Source organism: Megascapheus bottae, chromosome 13 (assembly GCF_031878675.1).
Source record: "Megascapheus bottae isolate mThoBot1 chromosome 13, mThoBot2.hap1, whole genome shotgun sequence".
In the NCBI taxonomy this organism is placed as follows: Eukaryota; Metazoa; Chordata; class Mammalia; order Rodentia; family Geomyidae; genus Megascapheus; species Megascapheus bottae.
The window spans coordinates 51,811,316-51,823,764 of NC_143521.1; the positions used below are offsets into that span (position 1 = coordinate 51,811,316).

The 12,449-nt window shown below is 42.4% G+C and overlaps 1 protein-coding gene and 1 long non-coding RNA gene across 5 annotated transcripts in view; one reads left to right on the top strand and one right to left on the bottom strand.

The window, feature by feature from the left end:
- LOC150055940 (uncharacterized) overlaps positions 1–8,496 on the bottom strand; it is a 248,487-nt gene extending 239,991 nt beyond the window's left edge. Inside the window, exons 1-2 of the long non-coding RNA XR_016537482.1 lie at positions 8,293–8,496; positions 1,381–1,465 (exon numbers count right to left, since the gene is read on the bottom strand). This is a non-coding gene — a long non-coding RNA (uncharacterized LOC150055940). The remainder of the gene's footprint in view (positions 1–1,380; positions 1,466–8,292) is intronic.
- A 2,358-nt stretch (positions 8,497–10,854) lies between these two features.
- The window catches only part of Lcorl (ligand dependent nuclear receptor corepressor like), a 101,453-nt gene continuing 99,858 nt past the window's right edge, over positions 10,855–12,449 (top strand). For 2 of the 4 annotated variants that reach the window (XM_090343783.1, XM_090343784.1), the window contains exons 1-2: positions 10,865–11,090; position 11,481. In XM_090343783.1, the coding sequence (XP_090199909.1) occupies positions 10,944–11,090; position 11,481 (148 nt within the window). In that variant the 5' untranslated portion in view covers positions 10,865–10,943. Of the gene's footprint in view, positions 11,091–11,480; positions 11,482–12,449 lie in introns of all 4 variants that reach the window. The other 2 variants (XM_090343780.1, XM_090343781.1) reach the window with 2 other exon arrangements.

The following is a 12,449-nucleotide window of genomic DNA, read 5'->3' on the forward strand; positions in this document are numbered from 1 at the left end:
TGGGGTTTGAACTCTAGGCCTAGGGACTATCCCTGAGCTTTATTGCTCAAGGCTAGCACTCTACCACTTGAACTACTTTTGGCTTTTTTGGTGCTTAATTGGAGATAAGAGTCTCACAGGCTTTCCTGCTTGGGTTGTCTTCAAATTGTGATTCTCAGATATTGGCCTTCTGAGGAATTAGGATTAGAGGTATGAGCCACCAGCCTCCAGCTCACCAATGTGTATTTTTAAATGTACAGAAACAATGATAAAAATTGTACTAAAATGGGAGGTGAAGGAGAAATTGGGTTGATAATGATTTAAATTGAAGTTGGTGATGTTAAACATATCATTTAGAGATACGAAGAGAATGGAAGGCTGCTATATATGTTATAAATACGCTCTCCAAGAACCACTGAAGTCACAACATAAACACAAAAATTTCTCAGCAATGCAAACTTTATTTCTGCAGATGCACTCTCTACCAGTCAACAATCTAGCAAGCAAGCACATAGAGCAGAGCATGCAGGCTCCTTTTCTATTTATCCCTAACAGGAGGGCCCATCCCTTTGCTTTGACTGGTTGATCTCTGATTCACAATTTGCTCGTGGTTGTTTAAATAGGGTAAAATGTATTTACAAAGGTGATTTTGGAATAAGAATAACACTATGCCCTTACCCTCTGCTATTTCTTAAATCTTCTGAGATGTATCTTAATGCTATCTTGAAAAGAAACCAGTTTAAGACAAATCCTTGCATTTCAAAAACGCTTATTACAAAAGTTCCTCTTTTCATTAACAAGAGCCGAATTCACCAGGCCAAAGCAGGGGCTTTTAAGCAACACACTTCTATAGAAAAGATAGTTTTTCTCACATAAGCAACTGCACAGGTTGGCATAACTAAATAGGATAGTTCTGATTAACCACAGAATAGATATCAATATCAGCAGTTTGGAAAGTTAAATGTAGTTCACTTGGAGAACAAATGTGAGCTTCTGGGTTGGGGGAAGGTTGGACTTGTTTTTCAACATAATCCTAAATTACGTGTATATAACACTTGTTAAAAATGTTTTAAACTCCAAATTGATCATTTAAAAACATTTTCCCTGCTTTGCCCCTCCCTGATTGATTTCCAACCCTTATTATCATTAGAATGCAAACCAGGAAAAAATTCTAAATGTTTCCCTATCTTCAATCTCCTACAATTTATCATATAACACATTTAGAGTATTCTGTCTCATACAAAAATATGCTTAAAATATTTCAGAAGTCCTGTGTGTTTAAGCTGAATGATAAATCTGTGGTCTATACTGTGCTCTGTTAGCCAGCTTTGTGTTAATCAACTGTTAGTGTGACAAAATACTTGAAATAATCAGTTAGAGAAAAAGTTTATTTTCACTCACAGTTTCAGAAGTGCTTGTCTCTGGCTGCTTGTCTCTGGCGCTTTGGAGACATTTAATCATGATGGAAGTACCTGCCAGAGGAGTCCTGTTCACATCAAGGAAGAGAAATGGAGAGAAAAAGAGGTGGGGTCCTCCAGTATCCTTTTCAAAGGTATGTCTCAATGACATAACCTTCTCCTAACAGGCTCCATGAGGCAAACAAACCTTAAACATATCCCCCTTCAGTTTTGAGGGACCTTTTCCAAACCATAGCACTGATCTATTTGTCTGAGCTCTTTTCAGATTGCTCTATTATTTTAACAAGAACAAGGAGAGCAAAATTGAGCTGTTTAAGGTTTTCCCCTTTCATCCTTCTGCATATGCTTTCAGTCTTATGTAATCTAGATAAAATTCTCTTTCTTCTTCTAAGCTACATCACCCAACTCCAACATAATGGCCTTCATCTGGCTAATTCCCTTCCTCTTATACTTTAGCCTAAGGTTAATGGGCTTACACAGCTCATTAAGGACTTGGTTTCCCACTTTCTTTTGGTGAGTTTGGTTCTTAGTGTTGATTTTGTTCCCAAACCCCTTATTATCGCAAGATGATTACAGCATACTTAATGGAAAAAGAGCAAGGGTCTCTTCTCAAATCTCATTGTGTTTCATGGGCCCCGACTAGTTTATGAGCAAATCAATGTGGACAGGGAAATGCAAATGTTCTGATTGGCCAGTCCTGAGTTACCAGGATAAAATCTTTGCTGGTCTGGAGTCAGTGTTGCAGGCAGTAAATAAACCAAGAAGGGGACAGAAGGAAGAGAGAGAAAAGTCAAAATAGATTTTCCAAAAAGACTGTCTACAGATGCTTTGCAACAGTGGGCAGACACCATGATCCAGGAGTTCTGTGTCCTATCTCTAAGGCTCCTTATGCTAGCTAGCTTTTTGTTATTGTGATGAGTAAAGGAGAGGAACAACATAAAAGGAAAAAAGATTTACTTTGGTAGTTTCAGAGGATTGATGGTCACCTGGCTCCCTTGTCATGAGTCTGAGGAGAGACAAAATACTCTGGAAGTGAGGGCTGGTGGCAGAGGTTGTATACCTCAATAGCAATCAAGAAGGAAAGACAAAGACAGATCGTTTCACACATGGGTGGGAGGATGGAGGGAGGAAAGAGAGAGAGAACTTTTTGTTTCTGTTCCTATTTGGTGGCTGCACCCACATTCAGGGTATATCCCCCACCTGTCCCTTGTCATTCATTTCTAGAAATGCTCTAAGTGTCTGCTGAATTTTCATGTATAAATTGTTGATTTTCTTACTAAAGTATATTTAATAATAAACTATAAATCTTACATATGGACATTTTAAAATTAAATCACTTGGTTTATACAAATACAGCAGTTTGTTCAAGCTGTATCTGTGAATAGGAACAGGGTTTTTATACTTGTATAGAAATCCTAATCATACTAAAGTAAAGCCCTATCATATTTTATTCTACCCTGGAGTTTTGTTTGAACTGAGAAAAATCATGAAAAATCCATTCCAAGGTACTTGACATTTTGAAGCATTTTTTTATTTTAACTTTTTTAATCTTTCTGAATGTAAGAAGTGCTTGGAAACTCATGCTTTAAACAAAAGATGCTGCTTCAGCAATAAGTTTTATGTAATTTTCAAAGTGCCAACATAAACTCTCAAATCTAGGGATTCATAATGGAAAAAAAACCTTGCTTTTTACATGTACAAAACAGCATATGTGAGAGTGGATTCTCAAAAACAAATGCATGCAAACCAGGAAATAACAGTGTGCTAACAGGTATTGTATCTCAACATATGAGATTCTCCCAATAGCATAATGTGAGTATTTCATTAGCTGCATATGGGTAACTTGATTCCTCTCACTCTCCCTATTCTTTGTACAATATATCTGGGCAGCTATTTAATGCTACCAAGCCAAATTTTTTCTTCACTTACTCCTGCCAAGTAGTACCATAATTGTCATCGAGATGTGATCATCTGTTTCATATTGCTTTAACTCAGCCTAAATGAAAGCACCAGTGTGATTTGCCATTTCATTTCAGCCCTTATTCTCAAAAAGCAGAAAATATGTGAATACTTCATATTCTCCTTTTCAAATTATAAAACTGTGAGTAAATTAGCATCATCTTATTAGATTAGAGGAGGAACAATGAGTAGCATGGTAAGAGCTTTTGAAGAAAGTAAATTGGCTGAAGAAGGGAGAAAATGAGGACTCTTTTCAGTAGTACATATTTGATTTCACAGCCCCAAACTCTGTCAGAGTAACCTAAATTCACTAAGACTATACAACAAATATATAAGATGACTATTGAAAATACACAGAATACACAGAATTTTAAGGATTACGGAGTTTCGTGAATAATTTTTCACTAACCATATGTCCTTAGTAACGTTACAGATTCAGAGAATGAAATAAAACAGAAAATGAAATAAAACATACCCTTAATTTCATTTTTACTTTCTAAGGTTACTGCTGAGGTTGGATTTACTCCTTCAAGTGAGAGAGCACCTGTCTAGCAAGTGTAAAGCCCTGAGCTCAAACTCTAATACAATCAATCAACAAATCAACCAATCAACATGACTATTGCAAACATTACAATTCCATATGTGGCTTGCATTTGTGTGTTACTTTGTATTTTCACTGACCAGTACTGATATACAATTTAGAATGTATACAAGTTAGAATGTTCAAAAATGAAACATAAGATCATATAATTTAATAAGAATTATTAAATAAAAATGGAAAAACTAAAAATAATAAAATAAAATACAGTTGTATATTTAGGTTTCTTTTTCTTTCAAGTTTTCATGCTGCAAGTTTAATATCAAGTATATAAAAATGAAGTCATGTGGTTTTCACTATTGAATTTGAAAGTAATTCTACGGTATCTGACTGTTCTCTATTCTCAATAATTATAAAAGTGGTTATTAGTTATAATTTAATCTTACAATTTAAATCTTTAAATATTACATACTTCTGACTAAGTTAAAATGCATGAAAGCTTTATCAACTTCATATTTGCACTTATCTTTCTTCTATGTAAGGGAAATCATGTTATAATTAAACTACTTCATTCTTTTCTATCTCCCTTTCACATCTATTCTCTGGGAGGATATTAATATAAGCCACTATCAGATTTCACACAGTTTGAATAAATCTTTCCTAAGGTGATATGCAAAAATAAACTTCTTCCATCTAATGAATTTTACTTCAAAGTTTTACAATTTTGCTTCTTTACCAAGGGCATTGACATTTTATACTATTTTTAACCGGGCCAAATATTATTGTCATCACCTTAAAAACAATTGTTGAATCCATAAAATTATTTACTTTTTAAAATTTTTCTAAGACATTTTAGAGAGAAAAAGTCATATGTTTATTCAAAATATACATTATGACTTAGTTTTTATCAGAGATTTCAACTTGCAGGAAAAAGGATACTAATTTCTTTGTTTAAAATATAAAACCTGGGGCTGGGAGTTTGGCCTAGTGGTAGAGTGCTTGCCTAGCATGCACAAAGACCCAGGTTCGATTCCTCGGTACCACATCCATAGAAAAAAGCTGGAAGTGGTGTTGAGGCTCAAGTGGTAGAGCTCTAGCCTTGAGAAAGTCCAAGGACAGTGCTCAGGCCCTGAGCTCAAGCCCAGCACTGGCAAAAATAAATTAGTTAATTAATTAAATAAAATAAAATATAAAACCTGTAAAATGTAATCAAGCACCTCTTTATGTTATTGTCTTGATAGTAGCAGTAAAAAATAAGTGTGTATTTGAAGGAGGTTTATAGAAGGAGATAGAGGAGGAGAGGAACGAAGTTCTAAATTTTCCATGTTCGTTCCTTTCATTTCAATTAAATGAAAATCTCTCTCATAATAAAGCAGTCTAAAATATAGGCAAGGCAGTACAAATAAATAACCTGCGAATTGATTTCACAACCTACAACACTGTAGTGAGGAACAGGATAGCCACAAATAATTTTAATATATGAAATAATAGGAGAGAAAGTAAAACCAAGTTTTTTAGGGCAGAGGAAATAACTATCCTTCCATTGGAAAATATTGAACATACTTTATGGGAGCAAAACAGCATGGGATGAGGGATTGAGAGAGCAACAGAACCCAGTCTCACCAAAAGATACATTAAATATGGATACATTTGTTGTTGTAACCAAAAATTCATGAGGAAATAACTTAAAGGAAAAAATGGTTTTGGACCCGCTGCTTCAACAGGTTCAGTCCATGGTTGCTTGATCCTGTGTGCTTGGAAAGAACAGCCTAGTCATGGGGAAATTTGACCAAGGAAGTTCTTTACCTCATGGTGGACAGGAAACAAAGAGGAAACAACAAAAAAGTGGGGGAGTGGAGCAAGGAAAAATACACCCTTGGAAGACAAGGCCCTGTGGCTTATTTCCTCCAATCAAGTCTCATCTCTCAACAATCTATACAAATTTTGAACCCTCATGATCTAACCATCTCTGGATATTCCCCTCATAGACACATCCAGAGGTGTGCTTTGCTGATCACCTAGGTATCTTCCAGTGTATTCAAGTTGTCAAGAAAGACTAACCATCACATTGAGGAAACAAAACATTGCATCTATTTTCCCCTACAAATAATGTAGACTTCCAAAAACTACCACAGGTTCCTCAATTTCTGTGTCCTTTGCCCACCGTGCATTGTAATTATTGTTGAAAGAACAGATTCAAATTTTAATTCACCACTACGTAGGTGATGTTGCATACGAAGTTTAATATAAACTTTTTTCTCTGATACAAGGACAATCGCACTAAAAGTACTTTTTTTAAGTTAGGGTAACTCATAACAAATATGTCTTGCATGGAAAAAGAGTAAAGACTAGAAATCAGTAAATTAAACTCTAGTTTGAATTTGCTATTTATCAGCTGTGTGACCTACATAAAATAAAATGCTTATCTTTTCTGGATCCTGATTCTCCTATTGCAAAATTAGGGGATGTTGACCTAGTTGATCTGTATTTCTTTTAAACTGTAATAGTGTAGGTGCTTTAGATGGGATTTTTTATTTGACTTTGATACTGAACCATGCAATTGGAGTAAATTGGATCAAATTGCCATCATTGAGCCTCTAATACATCAAGATTTTATTAAAAGGCTAAAAATGAAGGTGATAATAATGCATTAGACCATGAGAGTAATTTCAAATAGACACACAAAAACAGAGTAGTGATAAAGTAGGACCTACTTATTTTGTCTAGATGAAAGAAAAAAGATGGCAACTGCAACAAAATTCACATTCCACACTTGGTTTTATTTTAAAAATTAGAAAATGCAATCAACTGACTTTCAGTACTGATTATCCTGGCAAGCTAAAGTCTGAGTTTTCCTGGCACAGTAAAACTTTTGTTCAACTGTATGAAATGCATTATACAGATAGTAACATGACATAACACCAAATGTTTTGAAAATAATTCAGTCATTGAACAAAATGAAGAGTGAAAAGAATAAATTTCTCAGATGCCATTCTGTGATGAGTGACAGAATTAGGCCAACTATTATGTCTGCTCATATAGACCTTCAGAAGAATCTAGAATAAGAAAACATACTCTCAGAAATAAACCGCATCATCACTATATTTCTGCTTCCAGAACTAATCCTTTCAAATTTTATCTTTGTTACTACAAAACTGGACAAAAAAAGATGTTTACAGTATTCAGAAATATTTCAAAATGTCAAAATCAGCATGTATTCTAGGTTTTTAAACTATTTACTATAGAACTGAAAAAAATCTATCAACATGTATAAATCTGATATGGTACCCTCTGAATGGTCCATACTTCCATAAGTAAAAAGGATCCTAAGAAATCTTTGGCTATGAACCTAGGTAGATCTAAAATTCTTGCATAAAGTTTAGTGTAAAATGATTATTCAGCTAATCAGAAATTTTCTGGGAGGGGTTTTAATCCTGTATCCTAAATAATTGGTTTATGAAATTTGTCTTTGATCTTTCATTTATAAATCACAATCTTAACCATATACATTTATACAGTTTAATATAGTTATACAGTATGTATTGATCCAAGTAAAGTGTGTCAGGTTTTTCTACCACTGATCAGCTTGTAATTAAAGCAAGTATAATAAAATGTAGTTTTTAAGGTAGATATTCAAAATATGATTTCTTAATGCTATTTAGCTTTTCATTAAGGGTATGTCATTGGCCTGCTTTACAGTCATAAATGCTTATTGCATACAGAAGCATCTTGATTCTATTAAATTATAGAATGTCTATTTTGTGTTGCATATTATTGTTTATAATTGAAGAGGTAATCCTAGTAATATATTGGAATGTTTATACTTGGTGTAAAGTAAAAGAAATGCTTTCATTTTAATATTCTAAAAATGGCTTAATCCTATCACTTTAATTATGTATTTTTCTATTGTTTTCTATTGTGGAAATTCATTTTAAATGATCCCCCTTTGCATATTTTTTTTATCAGTCCTGGGCTTGAGCTCAGGGCCTAAGCACTGAGAAAGTCCTTGGACTTTCTCAAGGCTAAAGATCTACCACTTGAGCCTCAGCACCACTTCTGGCTTTTTTCTATGTATGTGGTACCAAGGAATCGAACCGGGTCTTTGTGCATGCTAAGCAAGCACACTACCAAACTCTCTACCCTCCACTTTGCATTTTTATATCATATGCAATGTATCACTACATATGAATACCACAGATTACTTATTAGTTTTAGGTGCATTTGTTTTGGATAGATAATTGCAATAGTTTGATTTCAAATAATCACAACTTGTTCACATCTTCTTTCAGCAATGCCAGACTTTGGGGTTATTTCTGTGATTTGCTTTGGCCAATGGGCCAGTAGCAAGTAAAACAAGACATAAAACAAGATAAAAAGAATTTTCATATTAGTACTTACTCTTGGTACTCAGTATGTTGGCAGGACATAAATAAGGTCTAGTCTCTCATGGTAAGGTAATTACACCAACAAGCAGAGAGACAAACTCCACGTCAGTGTGAGGCCATCCTGGATTGTCAGCAACCTGTACTAGCATTCCCCAAGAGTTGAAGATCCTTGGTGGACCAGGAGAACAGTGCAACTAACCTATGAGCTCGAGAGGAAAAAATAAAAGATTGTTCGTTTAAGATACTTTGTTACAGATTGGTTTGTCACACAGCAATAAAGAATGAACACAACATGTACTAATACTTAGCAGAACCAAAACATCTAATCAAATAATATGAACATTTTCCTATCATATAGGTTATATTAAAAGTGTTTTGCAACTGGATTCTCAGGAGTCAATCTTGGACATTCCTAGCTTTCTATCCTTGGTTTTATGGCTATCTCAAACAATAAATCACAATAACTGAATGGATGGCCCTGGATTATGCTTAGAATATAGTCATTTTTACCCAAACTTCTAGTGCTAACTTTACTGGGGGTAATTATAATGTGCCCTGTCATACTTGCTATGAGAAACACTTGCTCTTCTAATAATATTGAACTTCAAAGTTAACTTTATTTACATATTTCATCAGATCTTGATCTTCTCCTTTCCCAGAAATTCTAAAAATTTGACATTCATTATTCTTATATTTCAATAGATCTCTCTTTCCAGAGAAAAATTACATTGCCTGATCTTTTCAAATCCTTCCACTAAGAGGTAGAATCTATTTTCCATATTGACCCTTGGATATGCGACTTGACCATCTTGGCGATTAAGAGTGCAATGGGTCTCCAATTGTGAGCCAAAGTAGTTATAGGATTTCGAAACACGGGGGTGGGGGAGAGAGAAAGAGAGAGAGAGAGAGAGTGAGAGAGAGAGAGAGAGAGAGAGAGAGAGAGAGAGAGAGAGAGAGAGAGAGAGAGAGAGGGAGGGAGGGAGGGAGGAGGGAGGGAGGGAGGGAGGGAGGGAGGGAGGGGAGGGAGGGAGGGAGGGAGGGAGGGAGGGAGGGAGGGGGACAGGCAGAGAGATTTATTTCTATGAATTTATGCTAGCTTTGAACTTGCAATCATACTGAACTGGCTTCCAGAGTGTAAAGATTACAGGTGTGCATTGTCACACCGAGCTTCAAACTTAACTTTTAAAAACTTTATGATGTAAAGTTATACAATTGAGGCAGATAAACAACGCAATCCCTGGAAATGCACAATACTTCTCTGCAAACGGTGGAGGGTTCAGTTGCAGTTTGGCCTACTGTAACTATTACTAAAATAAAAACACGGGGCTCTGGCGGCTCACACTTGCAGTCCTAGCTACTCAGGAGGCTGAGAGCTGAGAATCGCAGCTCAAAGCCAGCCCAGGCATGAAGGTCCATGAGGCTCTTATCTCCAATTAACCACCAGCCAACTGAAAGTGGCACTGTGGCTCAAGTGGTAGAGGGCAATCCTTGAGCTGAAGAGCTCAGGGACAGTGCCCAGGCCCAGAGTTCAAGCCCCATTTTCTCTATCACTGCACTGAATTAATTCCATGCAGGGTTAAAGCTCATGCCCTACTGGACTAGGCAGGGCCCATAAAAGATGTTAAAGTACAGCAGTTTCCTTGATAGAGGTCACTGATTTCTAAGAGGTTACATTTTGCAGACATTTGTTTTTTTCTTTGTAACTGGCCCTTCTGTCTTTCTTCAATCCCTTGTCAATGGTTTTTCCAGGCTTAAAATGTCTCATCTTTTCCTACATCTTTGCAAATATGCTCGCTCTTCCAGTCCCCCTAGCCTTGCAATTGAATGGGGCCTCTCTCTGGGCCTCTGGCAGTCATTTCAGATGCACCTGAATGAGGATGGTCTTTGTCCTTCTCCTGGTGGAGTGACAGATGGCGGCCACCACCACTCCACTCCCCCACTCCAAAAAAAAAAAAGTTTCCAACATTTAAAGCGAAGCCTGAATCTGCTGGGAGCCAACCACTCAAGCTGCGGTAGAGCGTTGGTGTCATGCCAGGCAACGCGACCACTGACGGCTTACAGCCCACCGGAGCCCCCCAGCAAGTTCTAAGTGTGCGAACCAGACTCCTGAGCGCCTTTCGCTACTGGACTACAATACCCGGCGTGCACCGCGCCGAGACCGCCAGCTTCACTTTAGGGGGTCTGAGCGCAAAGGGGTTTGGGAAGTGAAGTCTTGGAGTGGCCAGAGCCCGTCGCCAGGCTGAAGGAAGGGAGGCGTTCCTAGTCCGCCACGGCTTTGCTCGCCGCTTCCTGGCCGGGCTCCGGGTCTCTTCGTTCGGGCTGAGGGGTTTACGCGGGCGGCGGGAGCGGTATGGCTGGCTGGAGTAAACTCCAGGGGCGGGGTGGGTGGGGGGGTGAGAAGGGAGGAGGGAAAGGGAGAGGGAGCGGGTGGGGAGGCGGGGTCAGCGGAAGCGGCAGGTTGCTTCCTCCTCGCGCTCCCTCCCCGCCTCTCCCGGAGGGAGCGGTGGGAGGGGGGGGGAGGGAAGGGCCGCGGGAAGGTAGTGACACGTGTCAATCAACCCCCCTCCGGGGGGCGCGCGCTCCGGGGCTCGCGCCGAGGGCTCGCGCCCCTGCCTCGTGCCTGCGCCGCTCGTATGTAAATGAGGGCGCTGACGCGGGACGCAGATGGACAAGGGAAGAGAGAGAATGGCCGCTGCCGCCGCCGCCGCTGCTGCCGCCGCCGCTCAGTGCCGGAGCCCTCGGTGCGCGGCGGAGAGGAGAGGATTCCGGCGGGAACTCGACTCCCTGCGCCACCGCCTCATGCACTGTGTAGTAAGCGAGAGTCGGGCCCCGATGGCCGGGGCCCTCGCGGCGGGCGGCGGGCCGCGGCTGCCTGAGGAGTTTGTGGCTGGCGGGGGCTTTAGTTGAATCTCCGGTCCGGGTCAGTTCAATGGGGAGCGCGGGTGGGAGCGGCGGCGGCGGCGGCGGCGCGGCGGCCCCGCCGGCGCTTTTGTCTCCGGGCCCACCCCTTCCCCCCGGGGCTCGGCGCGGTCCGCACCCCGCCGGCCGCCCTCAGGCATCGGGGCTCCCCGGGAACTGTGAGTTGGGACCCCGCTCGCCGACACCCCGAGGGGAAACCTGCCCGTCGCTCGTTCGCCGGCTCGCGCGCTCCACGAAACTCCCCGCCGACGTCTGTCACCGCCCCGCCGGCCCCTGTCAGAGGGTGGACGCGGCCCGCGGGGTCGGCGCCCCGGCCGGGGGCGGGGGGGCAGCGGGCGGGCGCCGGCGGGCAGGTCCGCGCCCCCGCCGGCCGCACACACACAGACACACACACACACCCCCTTTTTCTCCGCCGGGGGCCTGCGGGGCGGACGCGGACTGGGGACTGGGGGGGGGGACCTGGACCCCGGGGACCACCCCCCTGGCGGGGAGGGGCCCCCGCGGGTGGGGCCGCGGCGGGGGGCGCCCGGCTCGGGCCCCCTCGCGCGCGGCGGCGGTGCGGTGCGGTGTGGTGTGGTGTGTACCCCTTTAAGAAGGACCGCTCGAGCTGACGGTTGGGATTTGAAGTTCTTCCTCCCCCTTTGGAAGTCTGGACGGACGGGGGGGGGGGCGTTGCCATGGCAGCGGCCCCCCCTCCCCCACCCGCGGCCTCCCGGACCACTCCGGCCGGCTTGGGCGGCCGAGCGGCGGACTCTTCCCCCCCCCCCGGCCCCCAGCACACACGCGCGCGCGCCCGCCCGCGGGAGCCTCGCGCCCCTCCGGTTCCCGGTCAACCGCGGGTTCCTCGCCGCGGCGGGGCGGGGGGGGGGGCGTGGGGGTCCCCGCGGCTGGGCTCGCTCGGAACTTCGGGGCTGGAGGCGGGCGTTCCGCGGGGGGTCCCGGGCGGCGGGGCGGGGCTCCCCACCTGGCGCCTCTCCCCCCCCCCCGCGGGTGCATCCCCTCCCCCTCCCCTCCCTCCTCCCTCTCCCTCTCCCTGCACTTCTCTCTCTAGCTCTCTCCCCCTCTCCCCTCTTTGGGTCTCTCTCCTTCTCTGTCTCTCTCCCCTCTCTGATCTCCCTCCACTCTCCCCGTTTTCTCTCTCCTCTCTCCCCCCCTCTCTTTCTCTCCCCCCTCTCTCTTTCTCCCCCTTTCCTCTCTTTCTCTCTCCCTCTCTTGGTTTTCCCTCCCTCCCTCCCCCCCTCCTTCTCTGTA